The 19,951-nt window shown below is 43.9% G+C and overlaps 1 protein-coding gene and 1 non-coding gene across 2 annotated transcripts; both read left to right on the forward strand.

Moving 5' to 3' along the window:
- The first annotated feature begins 133 nt into the window (after window positions 1-133).
- Window positions 134-19,929, forward strand: LOC120017459 (protein RRP5 homolog). Its single transcript, XM_038960217.1, has 35 exons — window positions 134-216; window positions 1,180-1,309; window positions 1,541-1,678; window positions 1,945-2,109; window positions 3,007-3,168; window positions 3,475-3,595; window positions 3,903-4,078; window positions 4,361-4,468; window positions 4,748-4,954; window positions 5,387-5,511; window positions 6,053-6,116; window positions 6,328-6,474; window positions 7,288-7,539; window positions 7,994-8,119; window positions 8,325-8,519; window positions 8,776-8,949; window positions 9,346-9,559; window positions 9,757-9,909; window positions 10,230-10,339; window positions 10,613-11,106; window positions 11,258-11,320; window positions 11,412-11,508; window positions 11,613-11,702; window positions 11,931-12,036; window positions 12,326-12,503; window positions 12,677-12,733; window positions 12,960-13,082; window positions 13,395-13,517; window positions 13,790-13,958; window positions 14,425-14,700; window positions 14,981-15,231; window positions 16,876-17,044; window positions 17,280-17,433; window positions 17,808-17,973; window positions 19,403-19,929. The coding sequence occupies exons 2-35, from the start codon at window positions 1,202-1,204 to the stop codon at window positions 19,572-19,574; spliced, it is 5,433 nt and encodes a 1,810-aa protein (XP_038816145.1). The 5' UTR covers window positions 134-216; window positions 1,180-1,201; the 3' UTR covers window positions 19,575-19,929.
- LOC120028488 lies at window positions 15,268-15,509 on the forward strand. Its single transcript, XR_005473457.1, has one exon. It is a non-coding gene; the product is annotated as a small nucleolar RNA SNORA53 (small nucleolar RNA).
- Window positions 19,930-19,951: the final 22 nt, after the last annotated feature.

Genomic DNA, 19,951 nt, shown 5'->3' on the forward strand with positions numbered 1-19,951 from the left:
AAGCTAACGTCAGTCAATGAATAACCCCGCCTTTTTAAAGTACAATTGGACAATGACAGGTTTGTTGAAACGTCAATCACTCGAAAGATGGACGTGAATGGACAATTGTGGAAACGCCCACTGAAGTCCGTTTCCGGTTTGAAAACATGGTGTGCTTCTGATCCACGCATGTGAGCTTGCATACCAACTTCTGAACTGGATATTTAAAAGAAAAAGGTAGAGTTTGCTGGTGGATGTTAAATTTGTATAAACATGTACAATCGAGGAAAACGTTGGCACGTATTGATTGTTGTATTTTTTTGTTTTAACCGATTGTCTGGTTTGTATAGCTTGCATGCTAACGGACTGTAGCTTACTAGCTAACGTTAGCAATGCTGCTGATGTTTTGGGATGTAGCTAGCTAGCAAGCCATCAAGATTCTAGCTAAATATTTTGTGAAGCAGAAGGTAAATAATACACTCAATGTGCATGTAGCAATGCCAAAGTGTTCACAATCAAAAGCTTTATCATAGGTGTATTAGAAATAGTCGATATGTGAAACTGTACAATCATACATTGCTTGACATGTGCAGTGGTGTAAAAATACTTTTAAGTACTACTTAAGTCGTTTTTTGGGGTATCTGTACTTTACTTTAGTATTCATATTTTTGACTACATTTCTAAAGAAAATAATGTACGTTTTACTCCATACATTTTCCCTGACACCCAAAAGTAGAAATTACATTTTGAATGCTTAGCAAGACAGGACAATTGTCCAATTCACTTATCAAGAGAACATCCCTGGTAATCCCTACTGCCTCAGATCTGGCAGACTCACTAAACACAAATGCTTCGTTTGTAAATTATGTCTGAGTGTTGAACTGTGCTCATGGCTATCCTAATAAAAACAAGAACATTGTGTCGTCTGATTTGCATAATATAAGCAATTTTAAATGATTTATACTTCTAATTTTGATACTTAAGTACATTTAACACCCAATACTTTTAGACTTTTACTCAAGTCGTATTTTACAGGGTGACTAACTTTTACTTGAGTCAATTTCTTTAAAGATATCTTTACTTTTACTCAAGTATGAAAATTGGGTGCTTTTTCCACCACTGACATGTGTTCTAAAAGAACCCTTGTCGCCCCCTTTCCTCTCTGATTGATAACATTCCCGCTGTAATTTGTCTCTGTAGACCTTCAAATCAGTAAACAACCATGGCATCAACGGAGGAGGACTTCCCTCGTGGAGGTAAAACCAAGCAGACCACTGAAAGTAAAGCAGAACCTGTGAGAAGGCATACAGAAGTGGACAATCTGTTCGAGGTAAAAAATAAAAAATAACGAGTCTTGTCAATCATCAATGTGATATACAAACCTTATTGTGGTTTTAGCTCAAATTAGCTCTGGTCCAGAGATTCGTTCGCGACAGTGCAGCTGACTGACACTCTGGCGACAGTGCAACCGACTGACACCCTGGACCAGAGCTAAGCTCAAATGTGCATCTCAAACAGTATTCTGTCTTAGTAAAGATACTATTGTGGTTGACTCTGTCAGACACATAAACCAGAAGAATCCAAGAAAAGGAAGGGACAGAAAGAGGATGCCTTGAAGAAAGCTAAGAGGCAAAAGACGAGCAAAGAGGAGGCTCTGAAGCTCAATACAACAACCTCTGTAGATATCCTACAGTTAAAAGTAAGTTCAATCAACAACCTACTTTTTAACATTTTAAATTTCTCTGCCATCTCATTTCCTTTGCACACCCTTTGAATGTGCACTGAACCTGGGTCATGCTCATAAGGGCACAACGTTGCATTTTTTTTTTTAAAGGTTGTGTAACGGAAAGGGGTAAAAAAAAAGTGTTTCTTATTGGACAAGTCCAGGGAGTCCCTCTATGTTTCAGTACATTTTCTTCTGTTTGATTACTAATGAACACAATTCTGGGGGTTTTTTACCCCCAGAGCCTGAAGGTGGGTACCCTACTGCTGGGCTGTGTGAAGGAGGTGGCAGATTTTGAGGTGACGATTAACCTGCCCAGCGGCCTTTTGGGATACCTGAACATTTCCAATATCTCGGACTCGTACACCAAGATACTGAGTGACCACCTGGACTCTGCTTCCTCAGAGGTAACACATTTAATGTAACTCCTACTGAGGGGATTGTTCTGTCTTGTATAGGTAAAAGGCTATGCACTTGTTTTTGAGATGTCTAATAAGGCAGTTCTAAGGGCATGTCTACACTTGACACATAGATGCTACTTCTGCTATCAGAATACGATAATCACTGAAAAGACAGTTCTAGGCGCACAAAAGTCGCATTGGGTTCATATAAGGCTGATCACCTCAGGGACGCATTGTGTGCAGATTTCTCCTGAGTCTGGACGCTATCAGGCTACTGAAGTCTTTAGAAACGTGTTTTTTGGGAGCGAGAGCCATCTTTTCATTATACTGTTGTGGGGGAAACACGTTCTTAGTGTGTGAGGAATGTGTTTGCTGGCTTCATAAATGTAATCCAGCTGGCTAATATTTTGAAAAACACAATTTTGTTTGGCTAGAGTTACAGAGATGGTTATGCTAACCCCTTTAGCTTTCTGAGCTGGCTGGCTAGCTACAGGGGCTAGTTGACTAGTTACAGTATTTTGTGCTATTATCATCTTTTGCCTATGCTACCGTTTGCAGAATGCTTACTGACATTTGAATATAGTGCGGGAAAGGGAATCCGGACACTGTAGACATATTTAAATGTAGTGTAGATGCATGATCAAAACTCCTTGATCAGAATACAAAAACTGAATTAACTGTAGTCTACACACGGCCTGAGAGGTCTTATCCTCGTATTACACAATTTTTTAGAAGAACTGTGCTCTTGAGTTCAAAAAACGTATACAGCTTTAATTATTTTATTTTTTGCTTGGTGCACCGGGGGCTCCCGACCTCACGGAGTTCAGAAGAAAATGCCTAATACTGTACGAATGAGGTGTGAACAACACATCCTAATGGATCCACTTTGCTCTTTCGCTCCAGGAGATCTTCTCTCTCCCCAGTCTCTTCTCCCCGGGCATGCTGGTCAGGTGTGTGGTAGCCAGGTTGGACACTGCCAAAGGAGGATCGGTCAGCATTCAGCTGTCAATCAACCCCAAAGAGGTCAACAAGGGCTTGAGTACTGGCTCTCTGAAGGCTGGCTTGGTGAGTCAACATCTACAGTATACGTGATGTAGTATAAATTAAAAACAGGATCTGGGCCCGTGATATCCTCTTCCGTGATGATACGATGACGAGACGGAACGGGGCACAGTCTGTCTCGGGGGGGTCACTGAGTCAGGGTCACGTTTTGTGTCTCTGGGTTCAGTTCCCCAGAGCAGTGTGTCTTCAGTTGAAGACAGAGACATTTGTCTAAGATGAGCTAGAAAAATAAAGACATTTGTGATATCCTGTTTATGATTTGAGGTCATGTTTTAGGCTTCGACTGATGTGTCACGTTTTTTGTTTCAGATCCTGAGTGGTTGTGTGGAGAGTATTGAGGATCACGGCTACCTGGTTGACCTCGGCATCAAGGGAACCAAGGCCTTCCTGCCCAAGCAGGCAGCCAAAGACAAAACGAATAGTCCTAAAGGTATCTAAAGAGTCCCCTTTCACATCAAATGTAATACACATTCCATTCAATGTCACACTGTTAGTTTCTTCAGAAGTCTGATACATTTCTTCAATGTACTCTGTAGACGTCAAAATTAGTAATGCGTTATTAACTGTTGAATGTGACTTTTCTGGGTCATGTTCATTGTGGCTCGCAATTGAAAAAGTTTTTAAATGTTTTGCAACGGAAAATATAAATGAGAATTTCTTATGGGACAAGTCCCGGTAGCCCCTTTCTGTTTTCTTCCGTTTGATGCCTAATGAACACAACAACCCTGGTGTTGCAGAGCTGAAGTTGGGCCAGTATGTGACTTCTCTGTTGGAGGAGGTGAAGAACGATGGGCGTGTGGTCCGTCTGTCCATCAGCCCCACGGCGGTGGCTCAGGCCGTTGCAGACACAGCGCACGGCTGGACCCTTACCAACCTGCTGCCTGGCCTACTGGTCAAGGCCCAGATCAAAAAAGTACAGTGACTGAATACTGTATTCTAACAACAGTCTTATACATATTAGTAGTCTAAGCACAGAGAAGTGTTGGCTTACACCTATGATTATAAAGGAACAATTAATTACACTGTTTCGTGGCTTAGTATTGTTGGCAAATGTCTCTTGTTGCTTGACGTATAAACCTTTTGTAATATTGATAGCAACTAGAGAACTTGCAATTTGGTATATCTGAGAGGTCTCTTTTTGAAGTCAATAATCTGTTGATGTCCTGTTTGATTGTGGTTGACCCTGTGGTTCTAGGTGACCCTACACGGTCTGATTCTGGAGTTCCTCTCTTCCTTCACCGGCCTGGTGGACTTTATGCACCTGGAACCAGAACAGGCCTCTACATTCAGGGAGGGAGACAATGTAAGAATTTACAGTCTATTAGGCTATTGCCATTCAGTCTGTCGCACAGTTGGATGAGACCGAATGGTATAGAATGTCGGACTTTGCATCGTATGAAAGCGAGTTTTTCAACAGTAATCGTACATGCAAGAGTTGTACATATTTCTACCTCAAATAACAAAACAAAAACAAGCAATTCGTGAGAATTTCAAATTGGCCAATTATGACTGTAATCTAGTTTAGACATTACATTCAGTTTACCTTTATTGACCTTTGACCTCTTGCCCCTTTCTCTCCCAGGTGAAGGCCTGCGTCCTTTATGTGGAGCCGTCCACTCGGCTGGTGGGCCTGTCCCTGCGCAGCCACCTGCTGCAGCCAGGGGGCGACGTGGACCTGGTGGCCACTGAGAGGATAGGGGAGGTGACGCATGGCTGCAAGATGACCGCTCTCCATCACCTGTCTGGAGCCATGCTGGAGCTGCCTGACCAGACTGTGGTGTTTGTACATGTGAGTCCGTGTTGTTAGACCATACTTGCGTTACGTCTTGTGAGTTTAAGTACCAACTCGGGTCTTCGTACATGTTACTTCCTATTGTTGGTAGACCATATTGTTGGTGTACCATACTAACTATAGCCCTCTTTGTAGACCTCGTAGAGCACCTTACTACTGCCAAAATGCTAAGGATTAGCCACTATAGGACAAAGACAATGTTGTAGAGAATATTGCGACGGTTTTGGATGAGGAAGTTCATCGGCTATGGTGAGAACATGATGGTGAGCCCATGCCCCTTGGATCATGTGACAAACCAACATTAAAAACAATGCAAAACCTCAAACCCATGGCTGTTTTGACCTGGCCCAGTGAAAGTGGACTAATGTGGTCTGTGACTGGCCTAGTGGCAGTGGTTTGATTTGATCTGTCCGTTTCTCCCGTCTCCAGAGGAACCACATGAAGGAGCCCAAGGAGGTGTTCAACCTGAACCGTGTCATGGCCAAGCCTGAACACACCTGTAGGATCATGGACTTCAGCCCCATGGAGCAGGTGCACCTGGTCAGCCTGCGTCAGTAAGTGTGGTGTGTGTGTGTGGGTGGACGTGTGTGGATGGACATCATATAGTGCAGTGGTATTCAAATGTTTTCATTTCATTTTCTTGGCCAGAATTTCTGGCGACCCCCACCCCAAATCTAATGGTTTACATCAACACTTAACCTTCAATTCAATATTTTCTATCAAAATTAGGAGAACCAATAAATACATTAATTCAATAAAATAGTATTTTTCAAGTTATCTTTCTCAAACGTTTGTATATTGTCCCATACAATAATCTGTATTCTTAATTGTCTGTTTGCGGTGACCCCACTACAATTCCCAAGCAACCCCACTAGGGGTCACGAACCTGACTTTGAATAGTGTGTGTGCGTGAAAGCCCTGTTGCAAATGTGTGTGACGTTTTCAATTCCATTCAATACATCTGGAAAGGATGTATGTTTGTTCCAGCTTGTAAAGGACGTATGTTTGTTCCAGCTTGTAAAGGACGTATGTTTGTTCCAGCTTGTAAAGGACGTATGTTTGTTCCAGCTTGTAACCTTGCTGTCTCTCCTATAGGAGCATCATTAATGCCCCGTTCTTCAGAAGATACCATGACATCCAACCTGGACAGATTGTTCAGGTAAGATATTTTATATTTTTAGTTTGTCTCTCTCTCGCACAACACCTCTGAAAGATCTTCAAAAAAATATACCACATTAGCCCATTAAAGCTAGAAATCCAGTTTGGGAGATTCTGGATGATTTGCTCCTGATTCCAGGAACCTTCCATCCGGGAATTGTGCATTCCTAGTGGCGTGTGTTTTAACCCAGTTTGTCCGCCCTCTCTCCCAGGGCACGGTGACATCCCTCCAGAGCCATGGCATGATGGTGAAGGTGACAGACTACATCAGAGGCCTGGTTCCACGGACACACCTCTCTGACATCATCCTCAAGAACCCCGAGAAGAAGTACACAGTGGGCATGACCATCAAGTGCCGGGTCAGTACTGTGTAACCTCTCACCTTTAGAAAGAGTCAACTGTGGTGACCTTTAACCTTGGGGAACATTGATGAAATAAACACCTACTCATAATTCTCTTTAGCAAATATTAGGTGTAGATTAATATACCTAATAAGTAGATGAAAAGGTGTCTTATAAGGATCTGACCCTTTTTTTCGCCTAAAATGACATACCCAAATCTAACGGCCTGTAGCTCAGGACCTGAAGCAAGGATATGCATATTCTTGATACCATTTGAAAGGAAACACTTAGAAGTTTGTGGAAATGTGAAATTAATGTAGGAGAATATAACACCTTAGATCTTTTTTTGCACCATCGTCTTTCCAGCCCAGGCGCAATTTAGATTTTGGCCACTAGGTGGCAGCAGTGTATGTGCAAAGTTTTAGATTGATCCAATGAAACATTGTATTTCTGTTCAAAATCTTGTGTCAATACTGTCCAAATGTGCCTAATTTGTTTATTAATAACTTTTCAAGTTCATAGCTGTGCACGCTCCTCAAACAATAGTATGGTGTTCTTTCTGTATTAGCTACTGTAAATTGGACAGTGCAGTTAGATTAACAAGAATTTAAGCTTTCTGCCAATATCAGATATGTCTATGTCCTGGGAAATTGTCTTGTTACTTACAACCTCATGCTAATCGCATTAGCGCACATTAGCTCAACCGTCCCGCGGGTGGAACACCGTTCTGTAGAGATCCTTAAGAGGTTTTAACGTACTCTGTGCTTGCTTGTCTGGTTTGCTGTTTAATCTCTTAGTTTAAAACGGTTTCCCTCCATCCCTCTGTCTCAGGTGTTGTCGGTGTACCCGCAGGAGAAGAAGCTGACCCTAACCAGGAAGAGGGCCCTGGTAGATTCCTCCCTCCCCCTGTTCCTGACCTACGAAGATGCCCGCCGCGGTCGCGTCTCCCACGGGTTCATCGTCTGTGTCAAGGACTTTGGATGCATCGTCTGTTTCTACGGCAAAGTCAAGGGGCTAGTGCCCCCCAACGAGCTCAGCACGGAGCCGGTGATAGTTCCTGAGAACATGTTCTACGTCGGACAGGTGAGGGGAAACAAAATGGCTGCCTGGAACTTTTCTGTATCTTGATAATTCTTATGCGTTGTAGATTTGTTGTTGTTTTTCTGTGTTCTACTTGCGATATAGGCTAATTGTCCTCTTGAATAACGTTTGAAGTAGCCTACTGATAGTTTTATGTCCAAGTTCAATAACTGTCTCTTTAACTGAACTGAACGGTTCTTCCATCAGTTTGCCTTGTCAGAAAAGGTTCTGTGTTAAACTTCTGTATCACAACAGGGAAGTCTTAGTTTAGACAGACAGCTCAATTCTGATCTTTTTTTCACTAATTGGACTTTTGACCAGTCACATCTGAAAAAGATCTGATGTGAAAAGGTCTGATGTTAATTGTCAAAATACCAATTAGTGGAAAGAATATCCGAATTGGGCTGTCTGTCTAAACGCAGTCTTAACGGCTACCGTGGTCCGCTGTTCTATTCAGGTGGTGAAGGCTAAAGTGCTGAACTGTGACGTGGAGAAGGAGAAGCTCCTTCTTTCCTTCAAGGCAGTGGCAGGAGGAGACACTGAGGGACCGCCTAAACCCAAGTTTGACTTTGAGGTTGGGAAGGTAAGAAAATGGCAACACGTCCTTTCATATTGTTAACACATATAATCATTTCTGAATTTGTAAAAAAAGAGAAAAAAGATGGTCTCTCTTTTCTATAGTTGCATGTTCTATACAGTTGTTAAACGTGTTAGGTTCATCTCCGTTGTTGGCTTGGAGTCTAAACTGATCTTTGCATTCTGTTTTTTTGTCTTTTTTATTGTTTTAGAAAGTGGAGGTTAAGGTGGTGAGTAAAGTCCTTACCGGTCTGGAGGTGTCCATTCTGCCAGAGGAGACCACTGCCTTGCTACCCATGATGCACCTCTCCGACCACGTGTCCAACTGCCTACTGCTGTGGGAGGGGCTGCAAGAGGGTGACATCATCTCCAACATTGTCTGCCTCAGCAAGAACAAACAGAATATTGTATCCTTTTCAACTTCAGATCGCTCACTTACCTTCACACATTGATTTCAGACACATAGCCCAAAACATAACAGAACGCTCATCAGTGTGGCTGAATGTTGTGTTCGTCTCACCATTGCGGTTGGCTGCCGTGGTTGTGTTTAGAATGTAGTGGCGATACCAAGGAAACGACTACCTCTTACTAAAGGACATCCTAACCACTTTTTACTGTACTACGACTACACAGTACCTTTCCCTTAACTCTGCCTGTCTCAAGACCCTGACTAAAAAGCCCACTGTGAAGTCATTCCTGGAGGAGGGGGGTGTGGTGGCTAAGGAGTTCTCTGACATCACAGTTGGGGTGCAGCTGATTGGCTGGGTCAAGAACATCATGCCCTACGGAGTGTTTGTGGAGTTCCCCTATGGCCTGGTTGGCCTGGCCCCTAAAGCGGTGAGTTAGTAGGGAAGGAGTTACTAGTGGGAATTAGCCACAGTCAATTGGAGTTAGTGGGAATAAATTGGAATGTACTAAGAGTTAGTAGGGGTCAATTGGTGTTAGTAGGGGTCAATGGGTGTTAGTAGGGGTCAATGGGAGTTAGTAGGGGTCAATGGGTGTTAGCTAAGAATATATTATGCAGTTTGTTGAAAAGGTATAATCACCCTGTCAAAGATCCATAAGGATCTGAAGCTCAACCATATGGTGGACCAAAGAAACCCAATCGGAGCAGAATATTTTTCAGGATTCGTCTCTTTGTAGAATTTTTGCAGCTCCTTCAAATCATCAATAACATTGTCTAAAAGCCATTAGTATAGAATAATTTATATTGACGTACTCTTTCTCCTCTAGGCCATAAGTGACAAGTTCGTCAGCGACACGGCGGCTCACTTCCAGCTGGGCCATACGGTGGTTGCCAGGGTGACCAACTTGGACGAGGAGAAGCACAGGTTCCTGGTCAGTCTCAAGGTGTCAGAGGTCACCTCCCCTGAGAGAGACGGCCAGGCCAGGCTGATCCGAGGCCTGCAGGAGAGGAAGGCCGTGATGGAGATGATGGCCAACAGAGGTGTGTTGAGTTGTAACGTTGTTGTCAACTGTTCTAGGAACTATTAGTTTTCTTATGTTTACTAAGTTCCCTTTTCCTAGTAGGTTCAAAAATGCTATTCCAATAAATGTAAATTGATCCAAATTATTATGCTAAGAGTTAGCTTTAACTCTCTCTTTTCTCTTGTTCCTCCTCTCTCCTCCCTCTGTCTCTGACAGGTGACTCTGACCTACTCCAGCAGCTGTCTGCGGTGACCATAGGCCAGAAGATGAAGATGAGCGTAGACGAGGTGAGGGAGGATGGGAGTGTCACCTTCAAGTCAGACGAACTCAGCGCAGCCACCGTACTGGCCACCAAGGACCATGCGCCGGGTGAGTATTCACTATATGTCCAATCAGATTTGGGCTCAATCCCCTTTCAATTCAGGAAGTTCATTGAAATTACAATTGTAACTCCTGCATTGACTGAATTTACATGGAATTGACCCTGTACCCAGTGGAACTTCTACCAGACATAATATGGGGAATCTTTTGACTGTTACACCTTAGTCATCGCGATGAACCCAATAATAGAGCTTTGTTTATCCTTCTACCAGACACAACATGAGGAATCTTTTGAGTGTGACACATGGGGAATGTTTTGACTGTTACATCATAGTTATAATGTAAACTAAATGTGTGTAATGTTTCAGGTAAGTTGGCGACGGGACAGAAGTGCATGCCGGTAATCCTCCACGTTGACCTCGTGACCTCTCAAGTCTACGTGTCCCTCTTGACGAAACTGACCGGCAAGAGGCAAGAGGTGGGTACAAGGTTGCATCGCAAGTGACACCCTAGTTCCTATATAGTGTGTTTGGAACACTGCCTTGTGACTACGTGAAGCTTCTTTATGAGTGGTTGGGTGGCTGAAAAGTCAATAGTGGTTAATTTGGTAAAACATCTTTTGAAAACATTCAACGCAATAGATCTGTATTATCCCTCAAGTTGAAACTCCCTGCACCATTATGGACTAAACAATCTTTTCCACTTTGAAAAGCCTTCAAATCTTGATAGTTCATAACCTGTGTCCTTATAGGTGGAGGCAGGGTCCACACACACTGCCACTGTGCATCACGTCGACCGCGACTTTGCCGTCATCTCATTGGGCGACACGGCCCAACTGACTGTCATCCAAACCACCAATCACCCCAACGAAACTTTCCGCTTCGACTCTGAGAAACTGACCGCCGGTAAAACCCTGACGGTCACCGTCACCAAATCCAGCTGCGAGGAACTAGAAGGGCTCCCCCTAGTGTCCTGGGAACTCGCCCCGACCGAACGCAAGAGATTAATCTCCGACTCCAAGGGGTCGAAGGGCACGTATCGCTACGGCGACATGGTCAAGGGGAAGGTGAAGAAAGTGAAGCCTACGTGTGTGCTGGTGACGCTAGAGGACGGGAGCACGGGGTGCGTGCACGTGTCCGAGATACAGGAAGTGGTGCGCGTGGGAACATTCCCCACGTCCCTCCTCAAGATAGGAAGTGAGGTCACAGCCCGGGTCATCGGAGGACGGGAGGGCAACAGTCACAGGTAAGGATAACAATATATTAACAGATTTAAGTAGCCACATTTTGTTATATAGTTCGATCATTTGAAGGATATTTCTGAATTACAGGTATTCTGTTTGAAATATCTGCGTTATTTTAGAGTTGCAAATATATATTGTCTTTCTTTTTTTTAGGTTCTTGCCGTTCTCCCATCGCAACTTCACTTACTCCATGCCTGAACTCACACTTCTTCCCAGGTAAATGTTCTGAACATTTAGAAGAACGTATTCTGTTATTATAGTGCCTTTTTGCTTTCTTGTTAGATCATCTTTCCCCCTCTGGTCACAGGAACCTGAAAGAAGACGCAGATGTTAAGCCTGTCAAGACCAAAGAGAAGCTGAAGCGTTATCAGGTCGGAGACGACGTCATTTGCTTTGTGTCAAAGGTGAGTTTGAACAAACGGAAATTGGCGTTAAGTGACTTGTTATACAGAATGTGTGAAACATGTTTAGTAGTACTAGTTGTGTTAAATGTGTATTTCTTCCTCAGTACTTTCCAAAGAGGAAGTGTCTAGAAGTGACTACTGGTCCGTCAGTAACTGGAACTGTTGAACAACTGGCCATGACCTCTGACCCTGAAGTATGTTTTATATACACTTAACTCAATGTTTTTCTCAGTGTTTTTCTCATTCCTTCTATAGGGATTTCCCTCAAACCTCAAGACATTTTTGTAAAACTGTCAAATGAAGATGGTGTCATCCCTCAGATGTCCCTTACACTGTATGGATCTGTGTTCACCCTAATAGGTTCACTGAAATCATTTTTCATTTTAATTATTCTGAAATCATTTCTCATTTTAATTATTCAGGATGCCAAACACCCAGAGAAGCTGTTCAAGTTGGGCCAGGCGGTCAGTGCTAAGGTGGTGACAGTCAGCTCCTCCAAGCCCTCACGCCTCTCATTGTCTCTCAATGGTAAGAGCACAAAATAAATACAAGAAGCACAACCCTCTTCTAACCATCAATACAGTGAATATAAGACCCTTCCAACCATCAATAGTACATAGAATATTACATAGAGCCTTCTAAACATCAGTACATTGAAAATAGGCCCTTCTAACCACCAATACAGAAATATCAGCTCATAACCAACTTTTAAACTTTGAACCGTCAATACAGACATGTCAACTCGCCATATACAGCTCTCTCGCTATGTTGTGGTTGCATTTACTCACTCGTAGCGTTGGTTGTCAATCACTGTCAGGTGTACACAAGTTGGAGAAGGGCCATGTAATCATGGGGTTGGTGCAGAAGCTAGATCCCAACCTGGGTCTGCTGGTGAAGCTGCCATTCAGCGCCATGGGAACGGTTGCCATGGAGGACCTGGCCGACAAATATAAGCGAAAACCTCTGGAGCGGTACAGCAAGGGCCAGCTGGTCAGGTCAGTGGCTCACTTTAAACCTGGGTTAAAGGCTAACTGGACCAGTCTAAAAGTTAGTCAAGTTAAAATGGTTTTGGAGTGTTAACTTTCTAAAGCTGGTCTTTTATTTATGTAATTCAAGTTATTTCAAGGTTATACTAAGTAATGTGTTAATGTTTTTGTGCTCTCTCTAGGTGCTGCATTGTAGGAGAGGCGAATGGCAAATGGCAGTTGTCCCTCCGCTCTTCGAGGTATGATTCCCTCTGACTTGGTTTTCATGGACAAAATGAATTAAAGAGTTCAAGTGTGTTAGGAAATGACTCCCAAAGCGATAACGACACCCTATTCAACCCTATAAACGTCTCTCTCTTCATTCTTCTCCTCTATTCCACTGGTCCATTCTAACTATCATCATATATCTATGTTAGGCGCTTTGAGTAGTGGAAAAGGGCATTTTCTAAATGAATTATCTTTCAGGACGGACCCAGAGAAGGCCTCGGTAGTCAAGGACCCCGAGATTGTGTCTCTAGAAGACCTGTCAGAGGGGCAGATCGTCAGAGGCTATATGAGGACTGTCAATGCACATGGAGTCTTTGTTAGGTAACTCAGTCCATTATCCCTTTATAGAAACCAACCCTTTTATTTAAAAAGTGACATACCTTTACAATGTCTTGGAAAGATATGAAACTGTGACAAAAAAATACATGTAAGGTATTCATTACTTCTGTATTATGCTTAGACAATATAGCTCAGATTCACAGTCCCTTTAGTATACATGTACAATGGTCTGGGAAGATATGAAATTATCATGCCGCTTTTTCCTGAAGATCGATTAAGATTATGAAAACACAATGTAGAAAAGCTGTTGCTATGGTAATATAGCTAATTGAAAATGCTTTTTGTTTTTGACAGTTTGTCTAGATCCATAAAGGGCAGAGCCCAGTTCCAGAAGGCCACTAAGTACTTTGTGGCTAGCCACGAAGACTATGCCAAGAAAGTACCACAGGCCACACTGCTCACCACCAAGATCCTCAGGTAAGACCCCCCTACAATAATTTGGTACAACCCCACCACCACTGCTAGGGGAATAGGTCGGCCCTTCCTGACCATCTCATTCTAGAATAGGGGTGTTCCATAAAACAAGGAAGTTGTTAGTCATATTTTTGGGTAATAACCTAGATGTATTTGTTTTATTGAACATGTCTGTGACCCACAGGGTTATTATGGAGCAAACAAGAGCACCAATGTGTAGGAGTTTTTAGGTTTCTACATTTTGGTTTTTAACACGAATGTGTTGTTCCTCTCAGCATCGACAAAGAAAACGGTCTGGTGGATCTGTCTCTGCTCCAAGAGGACACTGGGAAACCAGACGTGCTCCCAGAATCCCTGGGGCTGCACCTGCGCCTGACAGGAGAGGCCAAGGAGAAGCGTGACGCCACCAAGAAGAGGAAACGCACAGAGTCGGAGAGCAAACAGGTGTCTATTTGTCCCTCTTTTCTTAATACAAGGTCATCTAACGTAGCAGGCGTCAAAAAGAAACGCCTGAGCGGGGTCACCACATCCAGTTTTCAGAGGTAGAGGAAGCTACGTTGGAGATGCTGTATCCCTGAAAACCAGATGGTTCTGGTTTCTAGTGACCCCACTGAGGGTGAAATACAAGCTAGTCCTTTTTAGTTTGAATAAACAAAGTGATAGGACACCTGCAACAAGATAACTGAGATGTGTGAGTGCTTTTAATAAAAAAATATATACATGTAATACAATTTAGATAATAAGCTATTTTAAAAGGAAACCTGTCCTCTTCCATGATGTCACTGATACTAATACTACTACACAGAATAGAGGAAGCACTGATCACTGTATAACTTGGATTGCCCTAGCAGTTTGACTGGGGACTGGAATGTCTAATCCATATAATCACTTATCTTCTGTCTTAACGCAGGGAACTGCAGAAAATGTTTCGAAGAAGACGAAGAAGGGGAAGAAGGGGAAGAAGGGTAAAGGGGAGGACAGCGACAGCGGAGTGGAGGTGTACTTCAGAGAAGAAGAGGAGGAAAATAAGTTGGAGGTAGAGAAGCCCGTCCCAGTGCAGCCAGCCAGACTGCAGGTGACCGGAGGGTTCTCCTGGGATGTAGCGCTGAGCGGCCTGAAACCAGCATCCGCTGCCCTGGGGGGGGAGGACTCCAGCGACGGGGAGGACGACGAGGTGAATACCAAGGTAAGGAGTAATGCTGGGGTTGTACTATGAGTGGCACCTACTAAAGGAAATCACTTAGTAAAGGAATGTTTGCGTTGCATTTGCTATGAGGGTTAGAATGGCTGTACAGCCTCAAATGTTCATGGAGGTGTACGTTTGACCTCTCGCTTGGATTATTTATAGTACTGGTATTGTATGACCTTTCTCTATCTCTCTCTAACTGCCACTCTCCTCTAAATCCTTTCTTTCTTTCCTTTTTTCTTTTCTTCTTTCCTTGCTTTCATCCCCCTCGTCCACCCAGCCCCAGAAGAAGTCTCACCATGAGCAGGAGGTGGAGAAGCGGGAGGCTGAGAAGGCCCTGACCAAGCTGGAGACGGAGCTGATGGACCCAGGCCTGCGACCCCAGACGGCGGCTAGCTTTGAGCGCCTGCTACTAGGCTCCCCTAACAGCTCTCTGCTCTGGCTGCAATTCATGGCCTTCCACCTGCAGGCCACACAGATAGAACAGGCTAGAGCGGTGGCTGAGAGGGCTCTGAAGACTATCTCCTTCAGGTTAGTGGTGGGGTGGGGACAGGTGTGTGTGTTCATAACGCGCTCCTTAGATCCACTTCTGGAGGGTTCTCCTGTGCCGGTGCTGTCGTCGCTCTCTGAGAGCTGCAGCTCCAGCCTGGAGGCCCTCAGCAGCTTTCTGGCTGTACAGTTGGAGGTGCTTGAGTCATTGGTGTGTGAGAGCAGTCTACCTGCCCCGCCCAGCCCCACTGTTGCTCTGGCAACCCTCAGTCCTACTGGGGGGGATTCTACCAGCGCAGCTAGGCTGGGGGGCGGACAACGCGAAGAAGAAAGCTGGTCCTGTGGGTGGGTTGGCGTGGGGGGATATGAATGTGTTGATTAGGGCTGGGCAGTGTACCGTATTTTATGATGTACCGGTATTGATGCACGGACCGGTTTGTTTTTTTAACTTGACCTTCTAAAACGGTATTTGAATGTTTGGTTTGTTAAATGTGATACCCTGTGTGTAATGTCCATTTTTATAGTTTACTTCGCTACTTGGGTCATCTCTCTGCTCTCTCTCTCGCTCCATGACCGTTTCCACGGACCGAGCCCCGCCCCCTGTCACTCAAGGAGCGCATTTGTTGTTTCTCGACCACGAGACACTTGTGCTCAGTCTCTACATGGTCGAATGCAACAATGTTGATGACAATGATGCTGTTTTCACTTTGCTTCTTAATATAAATCCACTAGCGTTCTATAATTACACTATTCGTTTTTGTTTCTTACATCTGCAAACAGCTAGTTTGTCTTTTCTTAGCAAGTTGGGCCTTAATCTTATTTGCCGCTAATGCTAATCCCTAGTTAGCTGGCTAGCTAGCTAATACATGTCCTGAGTCAGAGCAAACGTAATCAGCTATACAGCCTGATAATACGTGTATCTTCAGTATCAACAGTATCTTCTAAATCAGAGAGGAATACGCTAAGCATGAATATGTTAGCTAAATTAAGTAGTTTAAAGAAAACATTCAATGTAGCCAAAGATTATAGGGTCCCCAAGGAGACACTTGTCAACACTTTGGTTCCTACCCTGTCACAATAACTCCTCCCTGGCATTTTCATTCATTGTCATGTCAAACAACACTATTCAAAGTGCCCACTATTATATTCTAACTATAGAATTAGAATAATCATTGTATTTCCATGATTCCAACAGTCCACCCAAGTGTTTTGCTCTGAATTGCAAGTCAAATCGCAGTTGCAACATTTGGTTCAAAATAAGGCCTAGATTGTTTGCCCGTATCGTGCAGCCCTACGTGGCAGTATGGAAATGATCTCAAATTAGTGCAGGAAATACAGAAATGTAGAAAAATATAGACAAATATTTTGGTTGAATTGAACAGTATTAAACAATCAGAATGTAGAAAGACCCATTTGAAATCACTTAGGATGTATGTGTTGCCACCCTAGGGTAGCGCACTACTCATAAAGCACATTTAGAACTTTTATTATTCAAATACATAAAATAACATCATACCGCCTTTAAAAAAAGTACACAAAATTAAAAGCCCTAGTGTTGATTGTGTAATGTCTGTATCCTGTCTGTCATCAAATAATTCTTACAAAAATGTATCACCAAAAAAAGAGTGAAGGAAGGAAAGGGTGTATAACGTATGCATTCTATAACACGTGTGTGTTCTCCCTCAGAGAAGAGCAGGAGAAGCTGAATGTGTGGGTGGCTCTGTTGAACCTTGAGAACCTGTATGGGACAGAGGAGAGTCTTCAGAAGGTGTTTGAGCGAGCCGTGCAGTATTGTGAACCCATGCCCGTCTACCAGCAGCTGGCTGACATCTACGCCAAGTGTCAGAAGACTAAGGTAGCTTACTGCCAGGGCTCACAAACATTCATTAAAATGGCTAACATTCCTCACTGAAAAAAGTGATATACTTCACGTATTTACTCGTGTCGTATTAGAGCACATTAGATGTTGTATTTGGAGTTTTTTTCTGAGCTTGTATGTTTTCTTCTGTTGAATGGTCCTGCTAGCTCACTGTTTTTACTGGTACGGTTTGGAGTAGGTTCTCATCAATTGTGCGTATCTGTGTGTGTAGGAGGCGGAAGGTCTGTACAAGACCATGGTGAAGCGGTTCCGTCAGGAGAAGGCTGTGTGGCTGAGCTACGGGACCTTCCTGCTTCAGCAGGGTCAGAGTGACGCGGCCAGCGCCCTGCTACAGAGGGCCATCAAGAGCCTGCCTAACAAAGACAGTAAGGCCCCTGTTATCACCTTTAGGAATCATACACACCTTTTGGGAGCCCCATACACACCTTTTGGGAGCCCCATACCTCAACACATTCCCTATTCGACCTCTAGCTCATATTGGACACTGGGTTGGATTGATATAAAGAAGATGGCAATAGCGCCATCTTGTGGAATTTTGGCTGTATTGCTTACGCCAATCTTTCCTGTCCTGATTCTACTCAGTCCGTTTATCTTTCAACAGATCTACTCACCAAGTCATTTGTCCAGGTTGACAGCTCTTAGTTAGTACGTTTTTGACTCTATGACAAAAAGGTACTAACACCTTACGTACAGTATCTCCATGTTAACCTTCCACCTTCTCCGTCGTCCTCCTCTTCAGATGTGGATCTGATAGCGAAGTTTGCCCAGCTGGAGTTCCGCTACGGAGACGTAGAGCGAGGAAAGACCATGTTGGACAGGATCCTGACCAGCTACCCCAAACGCACCGACCTGTGGTCCGTCTTCATAGACCTCATGGTCAAACACGGCTCCCAGAAGGAAGTCCGGTGAGTGAGCCCGACGGCACCTCACTGGTTTTGTTTTGTTTACGAAATGCCGTTGGAATAGCCTGATCCCAGGTTTGTTTGGTGTGACAATGACCATAGGAGTTGGCAATAAAGCACCAACACATCTGGGACCAGGCTAACCCGGTAATATTTCATTTATGAAAACATGTAATATTTGAATATTAAATATGATCAACTTTAGTCCAGGAAATATTTTTTGCACGTTTATTCAAACTAAAAAACAGAAATAGCTTATTTACATAATTATTCAGACCCTTTGCTATGACACTCGAAATTGAGCTCAGGTGCATCCTGTTTCCATTGATCATCCTTGATATGTTTATACAACTTGATTGGAGTCCACCTGTGGTAAATTCAATTGATTGGACATGATTTGGAAAGGCACACCTGTCTATATAAGGTCCCACAGTTGCCAGTGTATGTCAGAGCAAAAACCAAGCCATGAGGTCAAAGGAATTGTCCGTGGAACTCCGAGACAGGATTGTGTCGAGGCACAGATCTGGAGAAGGGTACCAAAACATTTATGCAGCCTTGAAGGTAAAAGGCACATGATGGCCCGCTTGGAGTTTGCCAAAAGGCACCTAAGTGATTCTCAGACCATGAGAAACAAGATTCTCTGGTCTGATGAAACCAAGACTGAACTCTTTGGCCTGAATGCCAAGCGGGATGTCTGCAGGAAACCTGGTGCCATCCCTACGGTGAAGCACGGTGGTGTCAGCATCATGCTGTGGGGATGTTTTTCAACGGCAGGGACTGGGACACTAGTCAGGATCGAGGGAAAGATGAACGGAGCAAAGTACAGAGAGATCCTTGATGAAAACCTGCTCCAGAGCGCTCAGGACCTCAGACTGGGGCGAAGGTTCACCTTCCAACAGGACAACGACCCTAAGCACACAGCCAAGACAACACAGGATTGGCTTCGGGACAAGTCTCTGAATGTCCTTGAGTGGCCCAGCCAGAGCCCGGACTTGTGCCCGATCGAACATCTCTGGAGAGACCTGAAAATAGCTTTGCAGTGACGCTCCCCATCCAACCTGACAGAGCTTGAGAGGATCTTCAGAGAAGAATGGGAGAAACTCCCCAAATAAAGGTGTGCCAAGCTTGTAGTGTCATACTCAAGAAGACTCGAGGCTGTAATCGCTGCCAAAGGTGCTTCAACAAAGTACTGAGTAAAGAGTCTGAATACTTATGTGATATTTCATTTTTTATTTTATAAATTTGCAAACATTGTCATTATGGTGTATTGTGTGTAGATTGGGGTATTTTTATTTCATTTTAGAATGCGGCTGTAACGTAATAAAATGTGGAAAAAGTCAAGGGGTCTGAATAATTTCTGAATGCACTGTCATTGGTAGCAAGGTGTTTCCTGTCATGTGACCTGGTCTAACATCCTGTTTCCTGTGTTCAGGGCTGTGTTTGACCGTGTGATCCACCTGAGTGTGGCGGTGAAGAGGATCAAGTTCTTCTTCAAGCGTTACCTGGAGTATGAGAAGAAGAACGGCACGCCAGAGAGCATCCAGGCTGTCAAGGAGAAGGCTCTGGAGTACGTGGAGTCTAAAGGGACAGAGGCCGCCAGATAGAGAGACACACACACACGTACGTCATGTTTTGGGAATTTTCCAACAGCTGTTGGAAGAAGCAAACTGGCAAAGAGCTCAAGGGGAAGCCTGACCTGAATGTCATAACAGCCGAGACACACACACACACACACACACACACGCAGATGTAGCTACACAGATACACACCCTGCAGTTGGATATTCAGAGAAGACATTTGTTAATTGCTTGAAAGCTTTCAAATGGTGACATGTCACACATGATATGGACTTGGAAATGTGGGAGGTCATTCTACCTGGTCGTTTTAACCCATTTTGTATAAATAGCATCATTTAAACCTAATGGACTTTTTTGTGTATGTATGGATGAAAAAGCACGCTGACCTGACTGAATAGAATGAC

Source organism: Salvelinus namaycush, chromosome 2, assembly GCF_016432855.1.
Source record: "Salvelinus namaycush isolate Seneca chromosome 2, SaNama_1.0, whole genome shotgun sequence".
NCBI lineage: Eukaryota > Metazoa > Chordata > Actinopteri > Salmoniformes > Salmonidae > Salvelinus > Salvelinus namaycush.